General features: G+C 41.7%; 1 protein-coding gene across 3 annotated transcripts in view; it reads right to left on the reverse strand.

Moving 5' to 3' along the window:
- LOC136828427 (ubiquitin carboxyl-terminal hydrolase 48-like) overlaps positions 1-24,888 on the reverse strand; it is a 487,389-nt gene that overhangs the window by 426,619 nt on the left and 35,882 nt on the right. For all 3 annotated transcript variants that reach the window (XM_067086475.1, XM_067086474.1, XM_067086476.1), the window contains exons 3-6: positions 6,597-6,776; positions 6,315-6,419; positions 3,088-3,291; positions 1,942-2,214 (exon numbers count right to left, since the gene is read on the reverse strand). In XM_067086475.1, the coding sequence (XP_066942576.1) occupies positions 1,942-2,214; positions 3,088-3,291; positions 6,315-6,419; positions 6,597-6,776 (762 nt within the window). The remainder of the gene's footprint in view (positions 1-1,941; positions 2,215-3,087; positions 3,292-6,314; positions 6,420-6,596; positions 6,777-24,888) is intronic.

The raw sequence follows: 24,888 nt of genomic DNA on the forward strand, positions 1-24,888 counted from the left end.
TTCTAGTAATATTCAATCATCTGCCTCCATTTTGCTAAGCTAAAACTCTTACATTCTAGTAATATTCAATCATTTATCTTCATTTTGCAACAAACGAGAAGTCCCTAGCACAATATTTCGATTTATGGCGAATTTTAAAATAAAACTTTTTCCTTAAGTCCGCGCGCGCTAACTCTGCCGAAAATCTCAGAAATTCTTTAAGACACTTTGTCGTAATTTTTGCACTGTTTTCTATTAGCCGTTACATAAAGTTTTATGTATGAAAATGTGCGCAATTTCATGTAGAATACAACAAAAAATAACTCATAGTAGTAGCTTTTATCAGTTTTTAAATATTTTCATATAAATCACGATAAGTGCCAAAATTTCAACCTTCAGTCAACTTTGACTTAACCGAAATGGTAGAAAAATGCAATTGTAAGCTAAAAATCTTACATTCTGGTAATATTCAATCATTTACCTTCATTTTGCAACAAACGAGAAGTCTCTAGCACAATATTTCGATTTATGGTGAATTTTTGAAAAACTTTTTCCTTACCTCCGCGCGCGGTAACTGTGCTGAAAATCTCAGAATTTCTTTAGTCACTTTGTTGTCATTTTTGCACCATTTTCTATTAGCCGTTACATACAATTTTATATATGAAAATGTGCGCAATTACATGTAGAATACAACAAAAAATAATTCATAGCTGTAGCTTTTATCAATTTTGAAATATTTCCATATAAATCACGATGTGCCAAAATTTCAACCTTCGGTCAACTTTGACTCGACCGAAATGGTAGAAAAATGCGATTGTAAGCTAAAACCCTTATATTCTAGTAATACTCAATCATTTACCTTCATTTTGCAACAAAAGAGAAGTCTCTAGCACGATATTTCGATTTACGGTGAATTTTTTAAAAAAACTTTTTCCTTACCTCTGCATGTGCTAACTCTGCTGAAAATCTCAGAATTTCTTTAGTCACTTTGTCGTAATCTTTGCACCGTTGTCTATTAGCTGCTACATAAAGTTTTATATATGAAAATGTGTGCAATTTCATGTAGAATACAACAAAAAATAACTCATGATTGTAGCTTTTATCAGTTTTGAAATATTTTTATATAAATCACGATAAATAGAAAAAATTTGACCTTCAGTCAACTTTTAACTCGACCGAAATGGTCGAAAACTGCAATTGTAAGCTAAAACTCTTACATTCTAGTAATATTCAATCATTTACCTTCATTTTGCAACAAACGGGAAGTCTCTAGCACAGTATTTCGATTTATGGTGAATTTAAAAAAAAAAAAATTTTTTTACGTCCGATCGTTACGAATTCATGCATCATTTTGTGATAATATTTCCTCTGTGTTGCTTTGATCATTTTACAATTTGTTATATACCAAAATCATTGCAATTTAGTGTACAATACAACAACAAAACAAATAACTCATTAGCTTTAACCATTTTGCTCACAGAGCGATTTGTATACAATATATGAAATTTTTTTTTGTGCTGTCATATATTCCAATATTTATATATGATAATGATATTTTTTTTCATTTCTGATGGTTGCATACTAAACTTCAGGCAATGAGAAAAAAAGGAGCCAAAAATGAACTCTTAATCTCAAAAACTAAACGTGCTGTGATTTTTTAAAAATACTTTTTCCGCTTCGGCACTAACTCTCAAACCCCGCCGGCATACGGCCGACACTTTTGTAAATAGAGGCTCGGTGTTTAAGGGCTAACTGCCTAACCACCTTGTTTGAAGGTTCAATGACCGTTTCCAGCTGCGCTGTAACTAATTCTTAATGTAAAGGACCAATGGTTTGTATATCAAGTTGGAACAAACACAGGGTTATGTGCAACATCTTTTTGGCCCCCTACCTCACATAACTCTTTCAATTATGTGCATATGTAATACAAAACAATTAAATACATAACATATCAAAACTTACATTAAACTATTGTTCCTGATGACTAGCACAGTTGGTAGGGTTTGAATCTTTGGCGTAACAATGCGATCAACTTTGACTTGAGCACCACAGCCCCCTTGACCATGGCTGTCTGATCCACAAACAAGAGATACACCAGTCTGTGTGCCAGACTGTAAATCGACAAGACACTGGTCAAGAGGACACTCTTCAGCACTAACATAGGCTGCCACTGTATATGAAGTGGCCGGTGATAACTGGCTTTCGTGGTCAGTTTCACAATTGGGACAATGCCACCTGTTTCATATAACAATGGGTATTAATATACTGAAATGGAATACCGACCCCTTAAGAGATCATCATAGCATAACTCAAGGGATTGCAATTCAACTCAAAATTCAAATGTTCATAAATTACATTTATGAACATTCTCTTGAAAAAAATATTAAAATTTCACTAATTAAGTTATTCAACAGGAGATAAAAGGTATTTCCGTAAAAGTTCACTGGGTTCTATCTATTTATTAGACTGTGATGATTTTCTCGAAAAATAAGCAAACGCAAACCAAAATAAAATTTTTATCATACACTTATTTATTACTTAAACGATATTCAATTTAGAAAGATGAATCTTCACATGGATGGATTGAACCATAACCCTTAAATTTTCATCAAGATCTAATAAATGACATAGGCTATCTCCTTAACCCAGCATTGCCACAAGTTTTATCTTTGAATGAAAGATGTGACATGTTACCAAAGTGAAATTGGCAATAACAAATCAGCACCTCTTGACAAAATTTTATACTTCTTTTACCTAATATGTTATTAAACAATACTGTACAGCATTAAAATTAGACAATTACGTTCCTTGCATACAAATAAAATCAATGTATAATAGTTATACATAAAGTACAATAAATTACCACAAGCAATGTTTCCTTTGATATATAAAAATAATCATTAAAAACAATAAGCTGTTGTAAGCTGTGCCATGTAACTTAACATTATACTGAAGGCTGATTCCTTTTCCTAAAAAATATATACAAATATTACTATAGATATACGTGATGGTTCACCAAAACCAGTAAGTATTTTAATTCAGACCTCTGACCTAACAATCTTAGCTCTTACAGGGCTGGCAATCAAGTGCACTCAATACATTTCTTACCTGGCAATTCTCATCAGAGAAACACTAAAAAGCTGACTGAGTTCTGGCTCCAAACGTGGATCAGCTATAAGAGTATCGATGGTGTTCTCTAAAAACTCGGAGACACATTTAAGAACTTCATGGTCAGCATCTTTGCCCATTATTTCTTGGGTTGCAAAGAGAGCCAATCTTTCAAATACACTACCAGGACTACAGGCAATGGCTCTGAAACAGGAAAATAATAATAATGAAAAACACAAGCTACAAGCAAGGGCTTGGCAGCAGACTTGTTTCACTTAAGTACTGTGATTAAATCAACACCTCATCTATGCTCTACAAAGTTTAGGCAACTAAAAATGCTGGATTTTGAAAAATCGACTGTTAAACACAAAACTGAAGTCACTCACTCAGCTTGTAACCATCAGAAGTTTAATGCACAGTAGAGATGAAATGTTCTCTGTACCTGAAAACTGCTTTGTAGAAATGAACTGGATTGTAATGGAAGAAAATTGAATGGAGTGTATCATGGCCAAAGTAACAACAGTAAGTCTAGGAAGCAGCCTTATGCAGAAATGCCCAAAGGTATGAGAGTCATCTGGTACATATATAATACCTAGGTAGCTGTCTACTTCTTTATATTCTATCACTTATTATAGTGTAACCACTGTTCGTCCTCAAAGGAGTTATACTTTCACAGTCCCGCCCGGGGTACATAAGAAACACCAACCAATTAACAAAGAATTTTCATATAGTTGTTCTCTGCCAGACTAGTGCTTGCTGGCACAGTGATAGAATATAAAGGAATCAGGACAGGAGGGTTCTATCTCCTGTCCTACAATGACTTTCACTACATCTTACTTGCACAGATGTGACAACAACACAAGTCAGCACCCATCTTCATTACACTCTGGCCTGTCCTAAAATTATGTTCAACTATGCTTTTTTCAAGCATCATTACTTTAATCAAACTAAGTACTTAGCTTTAAGACCCAGTGCGAAGTTTTATTTCCTTGAAATTTTAACAGGTAGGCTTAATTTGTTTAAACTGGGAGCCAGTAGGCCCCTTGCAAGGCGAGAAGTTAGGAGTAGATCACTAGGCTACGCTGTAATTGCTGTGCTGTTTTTTCTTGTTTGACAAAGTGATAATTAGCATCAAGGTAATAATATTAGAAAATTTAGTTATTGAAACTTATTATATAATTTGAAGCTACCGAAAGGGTAAATCAGGTTAGCCTAACTTCTTGTTTACAAAACAGAGACGTGATCTTAGTTCCCAATCGTGCTTGACTTACAAGCCTTGGTGTTTACTAAAGGTCAGTATTTCCTTTGTGGTAAATTTATAATTGAACAAATTGCTGTTGATAACACAGTTCCCTAATTATCATAAATATTGGGCTTCTTTTCAGTGTTAAAGGAAATACATTCATGCAGATCTACTGTACTTCCAACGGGTACTCCTCCACCGGTAGTGACATCACAGGTGTTGAGAAAACAGCTGTGACATCTTTTTCCTAAGGGAATGCAAAAGTACTTTTTCAAAATGGTGAGTTTTGTCAAACAATTTAATATCTTAGAGATACTGATTTTATATATTTTTGGTGTGATAATATAATTTAAATAATTACTGATATGATTTATGTACCAACCAATGTGGCCTATAGGCTACATAACCTTTGCCTGGTGTTTGGAAATAGACAGGTAATCAAAGGTTTTGAAATGTGTAGGTGTGGATATCCACTTCATTTTGTCTTAACTGAGTTAAGAAGAATTTGTGAGTAAATCCTTTATGGCAGTGTTACTGTAGTAATTGTGATTTAATATTTTAATACATTACTGTACTAATATTTTATAAATATGACCCACTGATCATGTTTCCTTACATCATACTAAGGACATGGACGTGTGGCAACTTAGGCCTGGGTTAATTTGAAGTGTCTGCGGCATATACAATGATATAGGTAGCTAACACTAAGTAGTTTTTTATTAAAAATGTGTTCCTTTTATCACTACTGGGCTACTATTACGCAGGAACTACACATTACTTGTGCCACAGCAAATTGCTGCCTGTCACCTGTGGAAATGGCTCATAACTACCTGCAATGAGTCAGTCCTTGAAGGAATAACGGAGAATTTGGTTGATGGTTGGACATGTGTGAAATATGCCACATGCTCTTGACAGCAAGTTTAAATGATGAAAGAGGTCATTTTTACGCTGTCTCTATGAGTTATAGTTTCAATAAGAGTCCAGAAGAAGGAGACTACCGTACATCGTTCAGGCAGAACTATGGCAGTGTTTCCATCCCTCTCCAAGCAGAATCCACATTTAGGCCAATACTCCTAAACCAGCGGATTCTATGAACTCCCACTTCAACTCCTCCGATGAAGACGAAGAGTCTTTCCTTTAGAGAGAGGTCACTGATACCCAACATGAAGTGGATATAGCCACTGAAATTTTCATTCTGAATCCAGAAGATCTGTGGAACAGTCTTCTCCTTTACATGAGACAGATACTTCAAATGAGAATCGTGCCTTTCTCAAGCAGCAATCTTGTATTAAGGAGAGCCTGATAGGGTCCACCCACCCAACCACATCTAAAGTGTCTTTACCTTTTAGGGGGTAGTGAATGATCCTGGATTTCTTTACTGCCAAGAAGTGTGATATGACTGCCTTGGCTCAATCAGTTCATGCAGGTTTCCCTGATAGGAAAACTCTGCTTGCTGTACTTTCTATACCACCAGGCAGTGATGATACGACTGTCTTGGCTCAATCAGTTCATCCAGGGTTCCCTGATAGCAAAATTCTGCTTGCTATATACTTTCTATACTGCCAGGCAGTGATTCATATGTTTATAAAACTTCTCTCTCTGATTTTTTATACTTTCAAGCTAGTGTATTCCCCAACACAACATTAGCAAAATGACCCTACATGTTACATAAAACATTTTATTTAGCATGGTTATTATTGATAGCCCTCAATTATTCTCTTTCCAATACACAAAATGGTGCTTGCATACAGTACAGTGTGCTGTACTATGTAAAACAACCCTGAATAGAAGGGTACTGACTAAGATTATACAGTAATGTATTTAGCTCTTACTTGTAAAACAACCCTGAATAGAAGGGTATTGACTAAGATTATACAGTACAGTATTTAGTTCTTACTAAGTAAAAATAAACTGAATAGCACACGTGAAATATAAATCCTACTATGCACGTAGAGAAGACTGCACCCCACACAAAAGAACTTACCTATTAGCATGTGTGTCCATATCAACAAACATTGCTTGAAGAAGATACACCATACTAGACAGACTTTCTTCTCCAATAAATCCGTCGACATTATTGATGGCATTTCTGAAAGAGAAATAAATATATGGAACAAAACCTAAGGAATAACAGAAGAAACCCTACTACCATAACAACTGACACTGTCTTGTATTTCCAAACTTGAAAATATCACATTACAGAAAATGATGTGTTCAGCATTTCATAATGCAGAGCATTTCTGACATAACTTTACAGGATACTAACCGAAATCTGGGAAGCTGGTAAAGAGCTTGTACAGCCGAATTAATCCAACATGTATTTGCCGTGTTCTGCAGGCCAACAGGTTGTCCAGCAACTCTTGGCTGATCAGTTGGTCGAGCCTTTTCCTTACGTGACCCATTTAAAAGTTCTGCTAAACACCAGGGATTGTTATGACACTTCTTTCTGAAATTTAATCATAATGGCATTATCAATTTCTGTAAATATGCTTCTGCAAAATATTGAAATAATAAGACTTTAAAAACCAATGAAAGCCATGTAAGAATATAATTTGGTAATGAATGAAGTTCTACCATTCTTTCATCAGTCTACAACAGCTTACCTGTAATACATTACATTTCACCTGTTTTGCTTACACTGTAGAAGGAAATGTATTCTTAAAAATAGTTGTTACCATCAAAGGTTCACGGTTGTTTAATGTAAAAAACCTAAATAAGGCTGAAATATAGCAAATTTTTTATTGCGCAGACGCTGTTCATCCTCAAAGGAGTTACGCTCTCATGGTCCCCCCAGGGCTCCATATGACACACCAAACAATTACAAAAAATACTCATAGTTTGTCTTGGCCACAATAGTGCTCTATCTCCTGTCCTACAATGACTACCTTGGCTCTCACTACATCTCACTCACACAGATGTGACAACAGCATACGTCGGCCATCTCCATTACACTCTGGTCTGTCCAAAGTGGCAGACCAAGGAGTGCTTGGGGACTTCACCCTTGCCATTGGTAGCAAAATCCTATGTAAAGACCTTCAGGTTTGTATGTTGGGAATAATACAAATTATTTTTAAAATTTGCAATGTTTCCCAGATTTCCCTTTTTCAAGAACAGTATATATAGTTTAGGTCTGTTGTCGGGCTCATTCAGTGAGATGTGCGACAACAGAATCTTTGTAAAGGGTCCCAACAGAGAGGAAGAGAAAGCAATAGGGAGGTTACATTGGGGAGCAAAATGCTGGAGCCCACCAATGCTTCTTTTCAAGCCTTAATGCAACACTCCAGAAAGTCGTGGAGTGCTCCCAATAGGGTCCACATAAGTGTTTTGACTACTGCAGTGAACATTGTTCTGGAAGACTCTCGAAGCTCTTCAATAGGTGGAGCCTAGCATAAAATTCAGCCATGGTTCTCCTAAGATTTTTCTCGTAGGAGTCCCAAATTGCTGAGTAGCCATGTCCAATGGGAGCTTTTTCCTCTCATAGGGGAGGACAAATGTTGCTCACTCCTTTGCAGCACTATCAGATACTGGGATAGTGGAGACAAATGTCTTTATTTCTGCCATAACTCTTGTTTCCCAGTCATCACAAAATTCTGAAATTCCCTCTTCACATGATTAATCGCTTCAAAAATGAAGAGACAAAAGGCTGATGCCTCCCACAGAAGTTATTGGTTCTATTAAATTGTTGCTGTATTATATTTTCCATTAAACTGGAGAAAGGTTGCTTCTATGGCTTTCATTAATATGGTTGCTTCTATTTGGCTTTCACTGCTATATTATTAGAGGCAGCATAACCATCTCCAACAGTTTCTGAATTCCTACTAAAGGATGGACCAAGCACCATTCAGTATTGGGAAAGGCTGCTCTGTCCTGAAATTCTATATGCTCAGCCTCAATCAGTTTTTCTTTCAGTAATGAGGTATTTTCTATCTGGTGAAAGGATGCACAATGAGGTGTCTCGCCAAGGGTTATCAGTATCATTCTCAGGGGCAGATATTGGTGCCCATGCTACATTCTGACTTGAGCTTTTATTGTCTGACTTGGTTTCAGTTGTTACCAGTTGGAGCTCTGGGAGTCAGTAGGCTGTCTCTTATTATCCATTCTGATTTTAACCGGGGATCTAGACAACTGATTCAACTTCTTTTTGGGGTTCAGTTTTTTTGTTACCCTGTTCCCATGACCTAAGATTTTTGGTGAGAAACCTATCTCTGCCTGAGAAGACTGTGCTGCCTCTCAGTCCTATATTTTAAATGATAAGGAAATTTTACATATCACACCCTATTTCATATCCAGGACAGACCTGAATTCCTCTTGGGAATCAAAGATAGCATCTCTATGGTGATACTCAGTAGCAAGTCCTCAAAAGAGTTACACTCTCTTGGGGTCATCCTTGATACTGTCCATGATTTCATCCTGGAATTCTGGAAGTACCGCAAGAGGAATTTTTCCATCAGGGAAGTCTGCATGAACTGATGAGCCAAGGCAGCAGTATCACCACTGCCTGGCAGCAGAGAAAGAACAGTCATACCTCGTGCATTCACATTTCCCGATTCACAAATTCACAGATTCGCGAAATTTTCATTGGAACCAAACCAATTTGCATCTGAGATTTTTTCACGGATCTGCGCACAGTATATACGTTTTCTGTATTTTACTGAATTGTACCTTCATTATATGACTTCTGTGACATGAAGTTTACCTAGTTTACCTTCCCGACAATGAAAAAGAAAACATGAGTCATTAAGTTTATAGTCTCATTTGTTACTTGGTTTTATCTTACTGTGAGTGCAAAAGAAAACAGCAAGCAATGAATTAGTATAGGGGTAACACTAGTGTACTGTACTGTAAATGTGCTAGTGTGGCAAATACCCATTAGGTGATACTATACATACTCTATTTTTATGTCAATCATTTATTTCTTTTTTAAGGGTAATGTTATAAGTTAACTTTTAAATGAAATTAAAGTGCTTTGGGAGCATGATTTGGGTCATATTTAGGGTTTAAACTCTAGAAATAAGCATTTATTAGCATTTTAATGACTCATACCAAACATTCGTGATTCCTCCTGATCCATGATGGGTTCTGGAACCTAACCTCGCAAATGTTCGAGGTATTACTGTACAGCAAGCTGAATTTCCTATCAGGGAAGCCTGCATACACTAATGAGCCAAAGCAGTTGCATCATCACTGCCTGGAAGTATAGAAAGTACAGCAAGCAGAATTTTCCAATCAGGGAAGCCTGCATGAACTGATTGAGCAAAGGCAGTTATATCACCGCTGCCCAGCAGTACAGAAATACAGTAAGCAGAATTTCCCATCACGGAAGCCTGCACGAACTGATGAGCCAAGGCAGTCATATCACCACTGCCTGATGGTACTGAAAGTACAGCAAGCAGAATTTCCTATCAGGGACCCCTGCATGAACTGATTGAGACAAGGCAGTATCACACTGCCTGATGGTATGAAAGTACAGCAAGCAGAATTTTCCTATCAGGGACCCCTGCATGAACTGATTGAGACAACTGCCTGGCAGTAGAAGTCATCATCACTGCCTCACAGTGGTTCCCAACCTGGGGAGAAAGTACAGAAACTAAAGAATTTTCCCTATCAGGGAAGCCTGCATGAACTGACTGAGCCAAGGCAGAGTTATAAACAAAAGTCCACTTTGCTGGCAGCTCTAGAAGTCAACTAAATATCAACTATTTGTTTATCAGTATATTTGTCTATAATGGAAAAATAAATTAGTAAGTCGTCACAGTGTGTTTTACACTCTTTCCCTCATACACATGATGGGGGTTGCACTTGCAGGGGGAAATGACAGGAAAAAAGTTGGGAACCACTGCCCTAGAAGGTAAAGACATATTGGGTTACCATATCAGGGGCCCCTCTACACATGATTGCTGCATGGGGAACACAAGATTCTCATTTGAAGTATTTCTCTCATGTAAAGCATAAAACTATTTTCTAGATCTTCCAAATTCAGCAGGGAAATTTCAATGGCTATATCCATTTCATTTCAGGTATCAGTGGCCTCTCCAAAGGAAACTCTTTGTCTCCATCAGAGGAGTTGAAGTGGGAGTTCCTAGAATCTACTGCTTTTGGAGTATTGGCCCAAATGTGGATTCTGCTTGGAGAGGGATGGAAACACACTGCCATAGTTCTGCCAGATCAATGTACAGCAGTCTCCTTCTTCCGTATAACTACTGAAACCTATAACTCACAGACAGCTTCAAAATGAGCTTTTCATTATTTAAACTTGCTGCCAAAAGCATGTGGCATATTTCACACACGTCCAGCCATCAACCAAATTCTTCTTTATTCCTTCAGGGGTTGGCTCATGGCAGGTAATTAAGAGTAATTTCCACAGGCAAAAAGCAGACAGCAATTTGCTGTGGCACAGGTAATGCGTAGGTCCTAAGTAATAGTAGCCCACTACAGGCAGTCCCAGGTTACAGACAAGGGTTCCGTTCTGACAGCATGACTATAACAAAAAATCAGGCTTATAGGTGCCAAAAATCACCAATTTTTAGTTATCGGTGCCAATACCCAATTGTCGGCGCTGATAAGTGGAAATCGGCAGTTTTCGTTGCTAAACAAGCACCGTAAAACCGGATCGCCGATAGCCAAGCTTGCCGATAACCAGGGACTGCCTGTAGTGATAAAAAGAACACGTTTCATAAAAAAAACTACCTAGTGTTAGCTACCTACTGTATATCACTGTATAGGCTGCAAATACTTCAGATTAACCCAAGCCTACTTGGCCACAAGTACATGTTCATAATGTGATGTAAGAAAACATGATCAATGGGTCATATTTATAAAACAGTAGTAATGTATTAAAATATTAACTCATAATTACTACAATAAATTGACTTAGAGGACTTACTCACAAATGCTTCTTAATTAAGAAAAAACTAAATGGATATCCATCCTGTACATTTCTACACATTTCATAACCTTTGATTACCTCGTCTATTCCCAAGTACCAAGTAGGTCTATTCCCAAGCACCAAGTATAGGTTATGTAGCCTATCTCTCTCTCCCCTTCTCAAGAGAGAGGGGGGGACCTGCATCTAACATCTACAAAAGATGAAAGACAGGGTGCTCAGTCATCTAGAATCACTCGCATGACAAGCCTGTCGAGCATGTGATGGCTCGCTACCTGTCTCTCTGCCCCATGAGAGAGGAGGGTGAAAAAGAAAAGGGAGGAGACCAGTCACTCACATAAAACTCTCCTTTACCATTCTCCTTAGGAGAGATGCTACCTGTCCCTCTAAGGGAGCTAGGTGAGCTTAACAACTTGTTGAGCAGCCACCACAGGACCCAAGGAAAATGTGTCCAAGGACCTGTGGGCAACGTCCTGAAGGTACAACGATGTGAATGTGGTCCGGCAGGACCACACCCCCGCTTGTATTACCTGTAGAACTGACAGGTTCTCCTGGAATGCGAGGGATGGGTCGATGCCCCTAATCTTGTGAGCTCTCGCCTGGATCGTTCTCCCATCTACCATGTCAGACAGAGTATGCCCGCTTCATTGTCTCAAGAAGCCAGAAAGAGATCGTGTTCTTTGACACCTCTTTCTTGGTTGAGCCAGTACTAACAAAGAATTGTCAACACTCAAGCCGGAGATGCTGAGTCCTTTTAAGGTAGTACTGAAACACCCTGACTGGACAAAGTAGCATCTAGTCTCGATCACCACCTACAAAGTCCTCTAAGGAGGGGATCAAAAAGAACTTGAATCTGAGTGTTCGTTACGAATTCCGGGATAAACAAGAACGTAACAGATAGTCTTAAAGGTCAGATCCCCGTCTGATGATTTGTAAAGTTGCACGAGTCATGCTCCTTAACATGAGTTACATCCCACTGAGAGAAGCTTCTCCCGACGAAGAAAGGATGAGAAAATCTGCTACCTGCTGAAGAGTAGCTCTGGCGGACCAACTACAGGAGACGGCCCATTTCCCCTGGTACACAGCCGCTGAGGACTTCCAAAGGTATCCAGATATCTCCATCGCTGTGTGGCAAGAAAAGCCTCTCGCTCACAGGAGACGCTGGGTAGTCTTTAGGTGTGAAGTTCCCATTCCTTCCTCAACCAGGTGATAACTCTCTACATGTGGCTGCCACAGCAGGCTGTGCCAAAGTGGAATCTCTCTCAGTACCTTGGAAACTAAAGCTAGCAAATCCAGATACCGCTTGGCATGTGGCCACTTGGGAGCCACAAGGGATGTGTCTTCCATTGTTGCCCATGGGTCTGGTACAGTCAAGCAAAATAGCAAATTTTTAAAGTAATTTTTATTTTTCATACAAATTTAACATACAAACCTCAAGGTCTTTACATAGAATTTAGCTTACGGACACGAGCTAGAATGGCCGATTATCTTTCAGACAGGGTCGTTAACTATCGACAGAAGGGAAGAAACCCCACCCACTCATTGGTCTGCACTCCACTTTACCTTTCAGTCCAGGTATAAAAATGAGAGATGGCTGAGGTGGGCTGTAAATGTAAAGACCTTCAGGTTTGTACATTAGGAAAAATACAGATTACTTTAAAAATTTGCTCCTACACAAATGCAAACCTTAGGTCTTTACATAGGAGACTTACCCATTGGAGGGTGGAGTCTGAGTAAATCTCTGAACTGACTAGTTGGTTCTACCCACCCAGGAATACAGTCCTGGTCTGGAAGAGCTGAGGAAGGAATCCCACATATCTAGCTTGTTGGACATATGGGATGTTGCAATTGCTAGGCTTCTGGCCTTAAAGTACTGTAATAAGTTGCATCTTTACTTTGAAAAAAGGCTTGGAAGAACCCAGAAGTGTAGGAGACAATAAAACTTGCTAATAAGAGAATCAGGTTTATTTTATCGTCTATCCCTCTCTACCCTTGTCTAAAGAGAGGAGACATGCATCTAATCCATCTACACAAGAAGAAAGACAGGATACCCTCATCGCACAGTCACCCGCAAACTCGTCTGTCCAACACATGACAGCTTGCTACCTGTCTCTCTGTCCTAAGAGAGACAGGTAAAAGAGAAAAGGTAGGAGACCAGTCACTCACACACCTCTCCCGCTTACCAAATTCCTTAGATGAGATATGCGTCCCCTAAGGGAGCCGGATGAGCCACACTGCTTGTTGAGAAGCCTGCACAAGATCCAAGGGAAAGCATGTCCACAGGAAAGCATGTCCAAACACTTATGGGAAAGTCCTGAAGATAATAAGAGGTAATTACCTACTGAACTGACAGGTTCTTCCGAGACCGAACTCCCGTCTACCTTGTCACACCAAGAATAAGCCCATTGTTGTCTCATGAAGCTCGAAAGATGTGCTCTTTGCCACTTTTTCCTTGGCCAAGTTGGTACTAACGAAGAGGCGTCAACACTCAAGCATGAAATGTCAGGCTCTCTTGAGGTAGTACCACAGCACACTCTAACTGGACAAAGTAACGTCTTGTCCCAATCATCCCTACAAAGCCCCTAGGGAGGGGATCGAAAAGGACTCAAATCCAGCATCAGGGACCTACAGATTCTGAGCCTTAGTCACGAATTCCAGGACCAGCTCGAACGTAACAGATCCCCTTCCCCCTCAAGTGCTTAGCATCGAAGGCCATGAAGCTTACCTACTCTCCTCTTTGAAGCTAGGATAAGCCAGGAAAAATAGTCTTATGAGTTAGAATTCTGTCTGATGACCCTCTCAACAGCTCTTATGGCATACATGCTAGGCTCCTTAAGATGAGAACTGCAACCCCGTCGGGGGACTGAGTTCCCCAGGTGGGCAAGACTGTTCAAAACTTCTCAGAAGTAATAAAGATCCCTCACAGGGATGAGAAATCTATTTCCTTCAACCATAGGACCTGGCTAAGGGCAACTCTATTGCCTTTAATGGCTGAAACAAAGAAAAACTTCTCACAGCGAAGAAGAGCGAGAAAGTCCACTAACTGCTGAATATGTAGAAGCTCTGATTGGAGAGATACCCTGTCGGCTACACCAACTACAGGAGACTGTTCATTTCCCCTGGTACACAGCCGCTGAATATTCTGCAAGTAACCAGACATCTCGTTATGTGCCAAGAAACAACTCTCTCACTGGCAAGTGATACCTCTCAATGTGCGGCTGGCACAAAAGGCTGTGCAAGGGGGGAATCTCTCTCAGGACCAGGCAAAACAGAGCTGGCAGGTTCAGGAAACACTCAGCATGTGGTCACTGGGAGCTAACAGAGTCAAACTGAAGTTCAGGGATCAAAGCCCTGTTGATCACCTAACAAATCAGACAAAATGGAGAGGAAGGTGCAAGCCTCTAAATGTCCCCCTGAGTCCTGGAAAAATGTCCTCCATCACAACCCACGGTCCAGAGCAAATGAGCTGTACCTCAGTAACTTCTGTCACATTAGTTACGAAGAGATCATGGTTGGGACTCCCATAACTTGAAGAGTCTCTCCACAATGTCTTAGTGTTGGGACCCTGTCCCTATCACCAGGCTCTCGTAAATGAGCTTGTCTGCCACCCAATTCTGAGACCCCAGAATGTACCTGGCTGACAGCTCCACCGAGTGTGCTAATGCCCGCTTGTGTACCTGCATCATCAACCTGTGCGTCTGGAAGGACACCAGTCTCCTGTGCTTGCTGATGTATACCACTACTGTAGTGTTGTCACTCACCAACACCACAGACTGTCCCAACAGTCGGTCCCAAACCCCCCGCTGGGCTAAAATAGTCTCGAGTTCAGGCCACACTGATGTGGAGGTGTCTGTCGTTCCAGTCCCACACACCTGCAGCATACATTTCTTCCAGGTGTGTGCTCTATACCTAGAAGATTCGAAAAAACAAAAGCACCTTGGGAGGGGAAGTACTCAATGGCAACCCTAGAGAGAGGCTTCTCTTGTTTAACTACCAAGATAGCTCTCTCCTTACTTCCTCCAACAGAGGAAGATGAGACAGGAGGGTCTCTTGCCAGAGACCCATCCACCTTCCTCCTCTGCTAAAGGGCATGGAGGTGACGCCACCCCTGAGGGCCCCACTCTCTACGATGACAGGTGACCCAGAATGACGTGCCACTGCTGAGCGAGTTGTTCCTGCTGAGACATGAACTTCTGCGCTGACTCTGAACCTGCCAGTGTGAGATTCATAGGGAGGACCCTTGCTGCTGCCATGTCTTTCAGAATGTCCAGATAATTTACCCTCCACTTGCACGTGGGATCTGACTTCTCCAAGTTGATCACTATACCCCAGTCATGACAAAAACTTGAAAAGCCGATCTCTGTCCTAGCGGCTGCGGCAATGAGCTTGCCAGGACCAACCAATTGCACTGGTACTTTTGTACACGTATCCATGCAAACAAGTTTAAGTGAACCCTTCGGGAGTGGTTGCGAGTCCAAAACAAGCGCCTTGAACTAGAACACCATTCCCCCATTGAGGATAAAGAAGACATACTTGTGGGAAAACCAATGGGTAGGTACAGAACATACACATCCCTAAAACCTCCCGAAAAACAAGAAGTCACCCTCTTTGATGGAATTGAGAACAGAACAGACTGTTCCATCTAGGTCTGGTTCTGGCAAACAAACCGGTTCATTGTGAAGAGGGGTAGAAGACTCCCATAGCACCTTCTGGGAGCATTACATTCACCTCTTCTCACAGGGTGAGATCCTTCCATGAGCTGGGAATGAATATTTGGAACTGGACCGGATAGAGGGTGAAGGATGACAATAAAAAGTGTAAACGACCAAGAGAAACCCAAACAGAACAGGCTGAATGGGTATACCTCGAGGTCGGCATGGCTGACAAGAGGGACGCCGCAGCGTCCCAAACAAAAACCACGTATAATTTATGTATACGGGCTTAAACAGCCAGACTTATCATAAAAACCCCACAAGAAGATGGTACTTAACTTGGAAACAGTAAAGCTGCTCGATGCCATGCTGAAAATAGTGGAAAATTCCGTGGAAAGCACAAGCGAAAAATATAAAGATCGCAGCGATCACGTGCTAGAAAGGAATGAGTTCAGATGGCGCTGGGGTCGCTGTTTGGCGGGCGGGTGAGTGCGGGAGTTGGGTCGGCTCTCCGCTCTTCCAGGGGTTTTGCCATTGGGATGTCTTCAGAGTGTGGTTCTGTGGTAGTGATGACCTCACTCACCCTTGCCCATACCGACATCTATTTTCATTATAGATGCTCGATCTGGGGGTAGTAACCCCACCATTCCTGATAGCTTTTTTCTCCGGTATATTTAGCAATATTTATACCTAGAAATTCGTGCTACTAAGGAATTTCACCGGGTGACACAGGGACGAGCTCAGAAATGCAATTTTAAGCTAAAACTCTTACATTCTAGTAATATTCAATCATTTATCTTCATTTTGCAACAAATTGGAAGTCTCTAGCACAATATTTCAATTTATGGTGAATTTTTGAAAAATACTTTTTCCTCACGTCCGGTAGCGGTAACTCTGCCATATCTCAGAAATTCTTTTGTCATTTTGTCTTTGCAATTTTATATTAGTCGTTATATAAAGTTTTATACATGAAAATGTGTGCAATTTCATTCATGTAGAACACAACAAAAAATAACTCATGGTTTTGAAATATTTTCATATAAATCACGATAAGTGCAAAATTTCAACCTTTTAAAACTTTGCAAATGGTCGAAAAACGCAATTGTAAACTAAAACTCTTACATTCTAGTAATATTCAATCATTTATCTTTATTTTGCAACAAATTGGAAGTCTCTAGCACAATATTTTGATTTATGGTGAATTTTTGAAAAAAAAAAATTTTTTTCCTTACGTCCACGCACGGTAACTCGGCCGAACATCTCAGAAATTCTTTCGTCACTTTGTCGTAATGTTTGCACCGTTTTATATTAGTCGTTACATAAAGTTTTATATATGAAAATGTGTGCAATTTCATGTAGAATACAACAACAAATAACTCATGGTTGTAGCTTTTATCAGTTTTGAAATATTTTCATATAAATCACAATAAGTGCCAAAATTTCAACCTTCGGTCAACTTTGACACGACTGAAATGGTCGAAAAAAAATTGTAATTATAAGCTAAAAATCTTACATTCTAGTAATATTCAATCATTTATCTTCATTTTGCAACAAATTGGAAGTCTCTAGCACAATATTTCGATTTATGGTGAATTTTTGAAAAAAAAAAAAACTCTGCCGAACATGTCAGAAATTCTTTCGTCACTTTGTCGTAATGTTTGCACCATTTTATATTAGTCGTTTATTAGAGTTAACGTAAATATAAGAGTTTCACTTATTCAATTTTGCAATATCAAGTAATCTAGTATTAAGTGTATTAGTTTTAAGGAATTAATATGTAAGGACGTATTTTTAAGGCAGTTTATGGAAAGCTTTGTTTTGGTTTCGTTAGTTTTGCGCCTCCTCCCCGCTCGTTAAAGTGTTTGAACTATCGTATTAACGATTGTGGTCTTTTTGTTTACCTTTTCTTAAGAGTGGCGACCGTGACAGGATTGATTGCTCAGGGGTACTTGGTGGTTCTGGTCTGTGGAGCGACGCTTGGGTGATCTTTTGTAATATTTATTATTTTGTAGTTTTTGCTTTCTCCCCCGATTTCTTTGTTTTTGTTAAGATGGAAGAGTTTGTCTTTGATCCAGCTGAATTTTTGGGGTCAGCTGACTGTATAAAGTATTTGTCTATTTTAAGTAAAAACATTTGGTATCTTGTGCCCAGTGGTTAGGAGTCCCGCTGAAGGCATGGGACACTAAGAAGGAATTATTGGTGGTGGTTAGGGATAGGATTTCTCAGGGTTTGGCTGAAGCGGAGCATTTGGTTAGTGGAGAGGAAAGTGATAGTGAAGGTAGTCTGTTTAGTAATGGTTCTGAGGAGGACAAGTTGAGTATGAGAGCAGGTTTGACTTTGTTTGAGGATCCTCCCCGTGCAGGTATTATTTATGAAGGTCCCGCCAATTTACCTAGGTCTAATGTTTCTACTAATCCTTTTTGCCTCCCCAAATCCTGCTCCAGTTGAACCTCTGGCTTCTGATCATATTTTGGGAGCGTCTGAGGAGGAGGTGGAATATAAATTAATTTGTAAAAGGATTGAGTTGAAGAAAATAGAGTTTGAGGAGAACGAAGATGGTTGTTTGTTGGCCGCAGGTGGAGACCCTGTCGGCGGTTTTGGCTCGGGTGCAGTGGTCCCGTGTCCTTTGTATTTTGGCGAGACGGCAGCAGGACGTCGTGATAATACGGCCTGTTGTCGTTAGTTGGTGGACTTCGCTGGAGATGGCTTTTTTTTTTTGTATCGACTGTTGCTGGAGTGTTTACGTCTGTGTTGGCGTGGCGCCAACCTTTAGTCAGGTTCGGGCAGCAGTAGCGAACGGGTTGTTCTCTTGGGGATGAGAACTTGTGAGTACCAGCAGCAGTTCGACTTTGAGGACGTTTCTTGGGCAGCCGGTGTTTGGGCCCAGGCTGGAGCAGCGCACCAACGAAGATGGTTGTTTGTTGGCCGCAGGTGAAGACCCTGTCGGCGGTTTTGGCTCGGGTGTAGTGGCCCCGTGTCCTTTGTATTTTACGAGACGGCAGCAGGGGCGTCGTGATAATACTGACCTGTTGTCGTTAGTTGGTGGACTTCGCTGGAGATGGCTTTTTTTTTTGTATCGACTGCTGCTGGTACTTCTTCTTTGGGATATAAAGTAATATTGCTTTATTTTTGTGTTTCGTGGCCCGGACCTGGCTCATTTGTTATGGCCTTTTTTTTTTTTTTTTTTAAGATTTTTATTAAGTTCAACATTAATAAATCTATTTTTATAACAATTTCCTGTATTTTTGTTATTCCTCCTTCTTTGTGTGTGCGAGCTGTCGATTAGCCAGAGCAGCCCCAATAGTTTTTCCATCTAGATCCTGTGTTTTTCTTAAGGGCCGAAAACCTCGGTTCGTAACATCGTTACATAAAGTTTTATATATGAAAATGTGTGCAATTTCATGTAGAATACAACAAAACATAACTCATGGTTGTAGCTTTTATCAGTTTTGAAATATTTTCATATAAATCACGATAAATAGAAACAATTCGACCTTCGGTCAACTTTAACTCGACCGAAATGGTCGAAAACTGCAATTGTAAGCTAAAACATTTACTGTCTAGTAATATTCAATCAATTACCTTCATTTTGCAACAAACGGGAAGTCTCTAGCACAATATTTCGATTTATGCTGAATTTTAAAAAAAAACTTTTTTACGTCCGCGCGTTATGAATTCATGCATCATTTTGTGATAATATTTTCTCTGTGTTGCTTTGATCGTTTTACAATTTGTTACATACTAAAATCATCGCAATTTAGTGTACAATACAAAGAGGAAAAAATAACTCATTAGCTTTAACCGTTTTGCTCACAGCACGATTTGTATACAATTATATATGAAATTTTTTTTTGCGGTCATATATTTCAATATTTATATATGATAATGATATTTTTTTCATTTCTGATGGTTGGTTGCATACTAAACTTCAGGCAATGACAAAAAAAGGAGACAAAAATGAACTCTTAATCTTAAAAACTAAGCGTGCTGTGATTTTTGAAAAAACTTTTTTTACCCTTCGGCGCTAACTCCCGAACGCCGCTGGTATACGGCAGACACTTGTAAATAGAGGCTCGGCGTTTAAGGGTTAAGAAACAAAAATGACATTTTTATGATAAAATGATGTTTCATTATACTTACCAAAACACTGTAAAAGCTTTTATCTCTTTAAAATCGACACGTCCGAGATATAAATTTTCAAACTTTGTTTGGAACGCTGATACAATTGGCGGGAGACCCAACCCCGGATGCCGGTGGGGGTAGCGTGGCAGGAGACATACCCATAAACCCAGGTCAGTTTCATTCTCAGTATACACAATTAGTGAAAACCTGAGATAACGTCTCCCCCTGCGGGGGGAGGAGGTTTTACGTTACAGTGTTTTGGTAAGTATAATGAAACATCATTTTATCATAAAAATGTCATTTTCATTATAATGACTTACCAAAACACTGTAAAGCTGATTCCACATTTAATGTGGAAGGGCAGGGGATGAGATACCAGTTATTGAAAGGTTACACACACAAAAAAAAAAAAAAAGAAAAGGAACAAACTCTAACCATGGGTATCTTAAGGATCCACACCAACAAAAGGGCAGGAGTCACCTTACCTGGTAGATGGGCTTTTGCAGGAGGTACTGCTGCTGGTTGAAGCTCCATTACCTGCAGAGGCCTTGGGCGTAAGCACTGCTAGCCACTCTGCTCCATAACAACCAAGCAGTCAGGGAAGTACACCGCTGACTGAGACAAGGGGTGACTTCCTTTTGCTCTTGCCCTGAGCAATTGGAAAGCAACCAGACTGAAAATACGGGTCTCACCGCCTAACCTAAAAATAGTTAAATATATCCCCCTTCCCTATACCCTCGGCAACTCAACTAGAATGGAGGGTACTCCAGGTGAACTGAGCGCCCCCGGCTTCCCATTAACTCAGCGACCATAAAACCACAGGGGGAAGGAAAGATAAGGAACCTACCCCCCTAGTGTGTTCCCCCTAAAACCAAGCCTGCTACCGATACGGGACCTAACGCAAACAGGTCCTGATACGCAACTTCAACCTCCCTAAGGTAGTGAGATCGCAAACACCGACTTCGACCTCAGAAGGTGCTCTGTGTGATCTGCTTGAAAGTGACTTATTATGACGAAAGGCCACTGAAGTTGCTATTGAGCGCACCGTGAATGTGAGACTTGACTAGGCGTCGTCCTCTTCGTTGATGTGCCTGTGCGCCTCTAAGATGAGTTCCTTGACGAAGAAAGCCAGGGCATTCTTGGATAAAGGTCTGGTTGGATCTTTCACTGAACACCACAGGTTAGAGGAACGTCCTCTGATGCTGGCCGTTCTGGCCAAGTAAGTTTTGATAGCTCTAACGGGGCACAAAGAAGCCTCCAATTCTTGAGGGCCAGCCACTTCGGAGAGGTTCTGAATGTTAAAGGACCGAGGCCACGGGTTGGAAGGAGACTCGTTCTTGGCTAGAAAATTCAAGGTGAACGAGCAAACCGCACTACCTTGTGAAAAACCCACTTCCTTGTCAATGGCTTGTATTTCACTAACCCTCTTTGCCGTTGCTAAAGTAACCAGAAAAAGGGATTTCTTAGTGAGGTCCCTAAGAGAAAGATCTTCTAAAGGTTCGTACCTTGGAGACATTAACCACCTCAAAACTACATCTAAATTCCAGGCAAGGGCAGGTTTTGGGGCCTTAGCTGTGTCTAAGGACTTGAGGAGGTCTGACAAGTCTTGGTTATTTGATAGGTCTAACCCCCTATGGTAGAAGACGGAGGACAGCATAGCTCTGTAGCCCTTGATGGTTGATGGCATCAATTTTCTTGAATCCCTTAAGTAAATGAAAAAATCGGCAAGTTGAGTTATAGACATCGAAGAAGAGAGGATACTATTTTTTCTACACCAGTTCCTGAAGACTGTCCACTTGGATTGGTATAACTTGCTCGAGGAGTCCCTTCTGCACCTGCAATAGCCTCTGCAGCCTTTCTTGAAAACCTCGCGCTCTGATGAGCTTCCTGACAGTCTGAAGCCTGTCAGGCGAGAGTGGACAATCCCTGGTGGAACTTCATTAGGTGGGGTTGTCTGAGAAGCGACTTCTTTTGAGGAGAAGCCTCGGGAAGTCTATCAGGAGATCTAGCAGGTCCGGGAACCACTCCTTCCTTGGCCAGAGCAGGGCAACGAGGATCAGCTCGACCTGCTGATGGAATTTTACTTTGTTTATCACCTGCCTGATGAGCCCGAAAGGAGGGAAGGCATAGGCAAACAGATTCGTCAGTCTAGGAGCATGGCGTCCACCAAGTGAGTCAGTGGGTCTGGAACTGGTGAGCAGAACACTGGGAGACGATGGTTCTTGGAGGTAGCGAAGAGATCTATTATGGGAGTGCCCCACAGATTCCACAGATCTAGGCACACTTGTGGGTGCAGGGTCCACTCCGTGGGGAGAGTCTGGTTCCGGCGGCTGAGTTGGTCCGCCAGGATGTTCAGTTTTCCTGCACAAACCGAGGAACAGGGCCACCCTGTTGCTGTCCGCCCACAGAAGAAGGTCCCTCGCAGCTTTGAACAGGGCGAAGGAATGGGTACCTCCCTGTTTCCGGATGTAGGCTAGAGCCGTCGAGTTGTCGGCGTGAACAGCTACTGCTTGGCCTGAGACGTGGGTCGAAAATTCCTGGAGAGCGAGGTGAATGGCCAACAGTTCCTTGACATTGATGTGGAGCTTCTTCTGTTCGTCCGACCAAACTCCTGACATCCTGAGGTTGGCTAGATGTGCTCCCCACCCAACATTGGACGCGTCTGAAAACATCTGCAGGGATGGTTGTCTTGGGAGGAGATCCAGACCCTCCGAAAGCCTTTCCGACCTCCACCAGAGAAGATGCCCCTTGACGGCGTGGGGAATGTTGAAGACCGTGGAGTCCGTTTGGGTCCTTCTGTCCCAAGAGTCCCTGAGGAAAAACTGTAAGGGTCTCATGTGCAGACGGCCTAACCTTACAAATTGCTCCGCTGCACGACAGAGTTCCCAGGAGAGCCATCCACTGACGGGGCGGAGCAACTGTCCAGGAGAAGAAACTTCTCCACCGCCTGAAGGCAGGAGGAGACCCTTTTGGGGAGACAGAAAAGCCCGAAAAGCTAGACTGTCCAGAGTCATCCCCAAATAAAGAATCCTCTGTGAAGGAACTAAGCTCGACTTTTCCGTGTTTATCAGAATCCCTAAGTCCCGAGCTAACCTTAGGGTTCTGTGAAGGTCCTCCATGCAGCGGTCCCTTGATGATGAACAGAGTAACCAGTCGTCTAGGTACAAGGAGCTCCGAACTCCTCCAGGTGTAGCCAATGACCTATCGGGGCAAGAATCCTGGTGAACACTTGCGGGGGCTGTCGACAGGCGAAGCAGAGGGCCGAACTGATAAACTCTGTCCTTGAAAACAAAGCGAAGATACCTCCTGGAGTCCTGATGTACTGGAATGTGGAAGTAGGCATCTTCCATGTCGAGGTCACCATCCAATCCCCCGAGTTAGTGCCTGAAGAACTGAGCGGTTCGTTTCCATGGAGAACTTGGTTTTCACTAAGTACATATTGAGAGCACTTATGTCAAGAACTGGTCTCCAACCCCCTGATGACTTGGGGACTACAAACAGGCGGTTGTAGAACCCTGCACTACTTCGATGACCGCTTTCCCTAAGAGAGACCGGACTTCTGTCTCTAGGGCCGAAAACTTGACTGAGCCTCTTGAGTATGCTGTCAAGGAAATGGGAGAATTGGAGAGAGGAGGAGGTTGGGCGAACGGCAGACAGTAGCCTAGCTGGAGCACTTGCACCACCCACTGATCTGCACCTCTGTCTCTCCATTCCTCCCAAAAGAGGCTGAGTCTGGCCCCCACCGGCGCATGGAGGACAGGGATCCTACTTACTGGTATGACGACCTTGTGGCTTTGAGGAGAACTTGTGACCCCTGGGTTGTAGCGGGACCTTGAGTAAGGTTTGGACCTGGAGTTATGAAACGGATGCCTGTTAAGAGGAGATACCGTCTTGGTCAAAGGCACGGGAGCAGGCCTTGGTCTTGTGGAAGACATAGACAGGATGTGTGACGACGCCCTCTTATCCATGGCTGACAGGACGTCTTTCACTACTGCTTCTGGGAAGAGGCCCTCCTTGTCAAAGGGTGCGAACATCAAAGCCGTTCTCTGCGAAGAAGTCACAGCCTTAGACAAGAACGAGCACCAAGTTTCCCTCTTCTTCAGAGTGGCCATGGCGAAGAGGAGGAAATTTCGCCTGCCGCATCATGGATAGCGATATCGGTGCAGGACAGGAACCCGTGATTTTTTCAAAGACGTCTTCTGCGAGATTAGCCTGCTCCACCTGTTTGAAAACAGCTCCCATTGACCAATCGATAAAGCTGACAATCTCTAGGAGCTTGAAGAGGTTCCTGGAAAAATGTTCTACGTCTAGGGCAGAAAAGAAGGTCTTGGCTGCCTCGAATGAAATGAGTCTTGAGGGGTCCACCAGGGGCAAGTCCCCTGTGCTGAAATGCGGATCCCAGTGAAGGAGAAGCTCCTGTGCTGTAATAATTTTGCCTCCTTTTCGACAGCTTTGAAGGAGGGTGCATAAACGACGACTTACCGAGGACCTCTTAGCTTCCAACCACGCCTCTACCTCTTTTAATGCTTTCTTGGAGGCGGTGGAGAGTACCAACTTGGGAAGTGAAGAGGCAGGACCTTGTTTTCCCAGACGCAACGTAGAAGTCGGAGAAGAGGGGCTGTCGGCTGAAAATGTTGAGGGTGCGACTGCAGCAGAAAGCTGAGTAGAGAAGCGTAATGTGAAGAAGGCCCGATTCACCTGGGCCTTCCTCTTCACCAGAAAGAATCGGTTCCGTGCCCAGACCGTCCAAGAGTTGAGGAGGGACGACTTCTCTATCCTCAGGAATACCAAGGACTTTGCGGACTACCTTTTCTATCTTCCCTTCCAACAGAATAGACTGCTGGGAGGCGAGGATGTAGCCAAAGGCGCAGACACTTCCGTGTGCAGGAGGAGGGGAAGAG

The sequence above is a fragment of the Macrobrachium rosenbergii genome, chromosome 42, assembly GCF_040412425.1.
Source record: "Macrobrachium rosenbergii isolate ZJJX-2024 chromosome 42, ASM4041242v1, whole genome shotgun sequence".
Lineage (NCBI taxonomy): Eukaryota > Metazoa > Arthropoda > Malacostraca > Decapoda > Palaemonidae > Macrobrachium > Macrobrachium rosenbergii.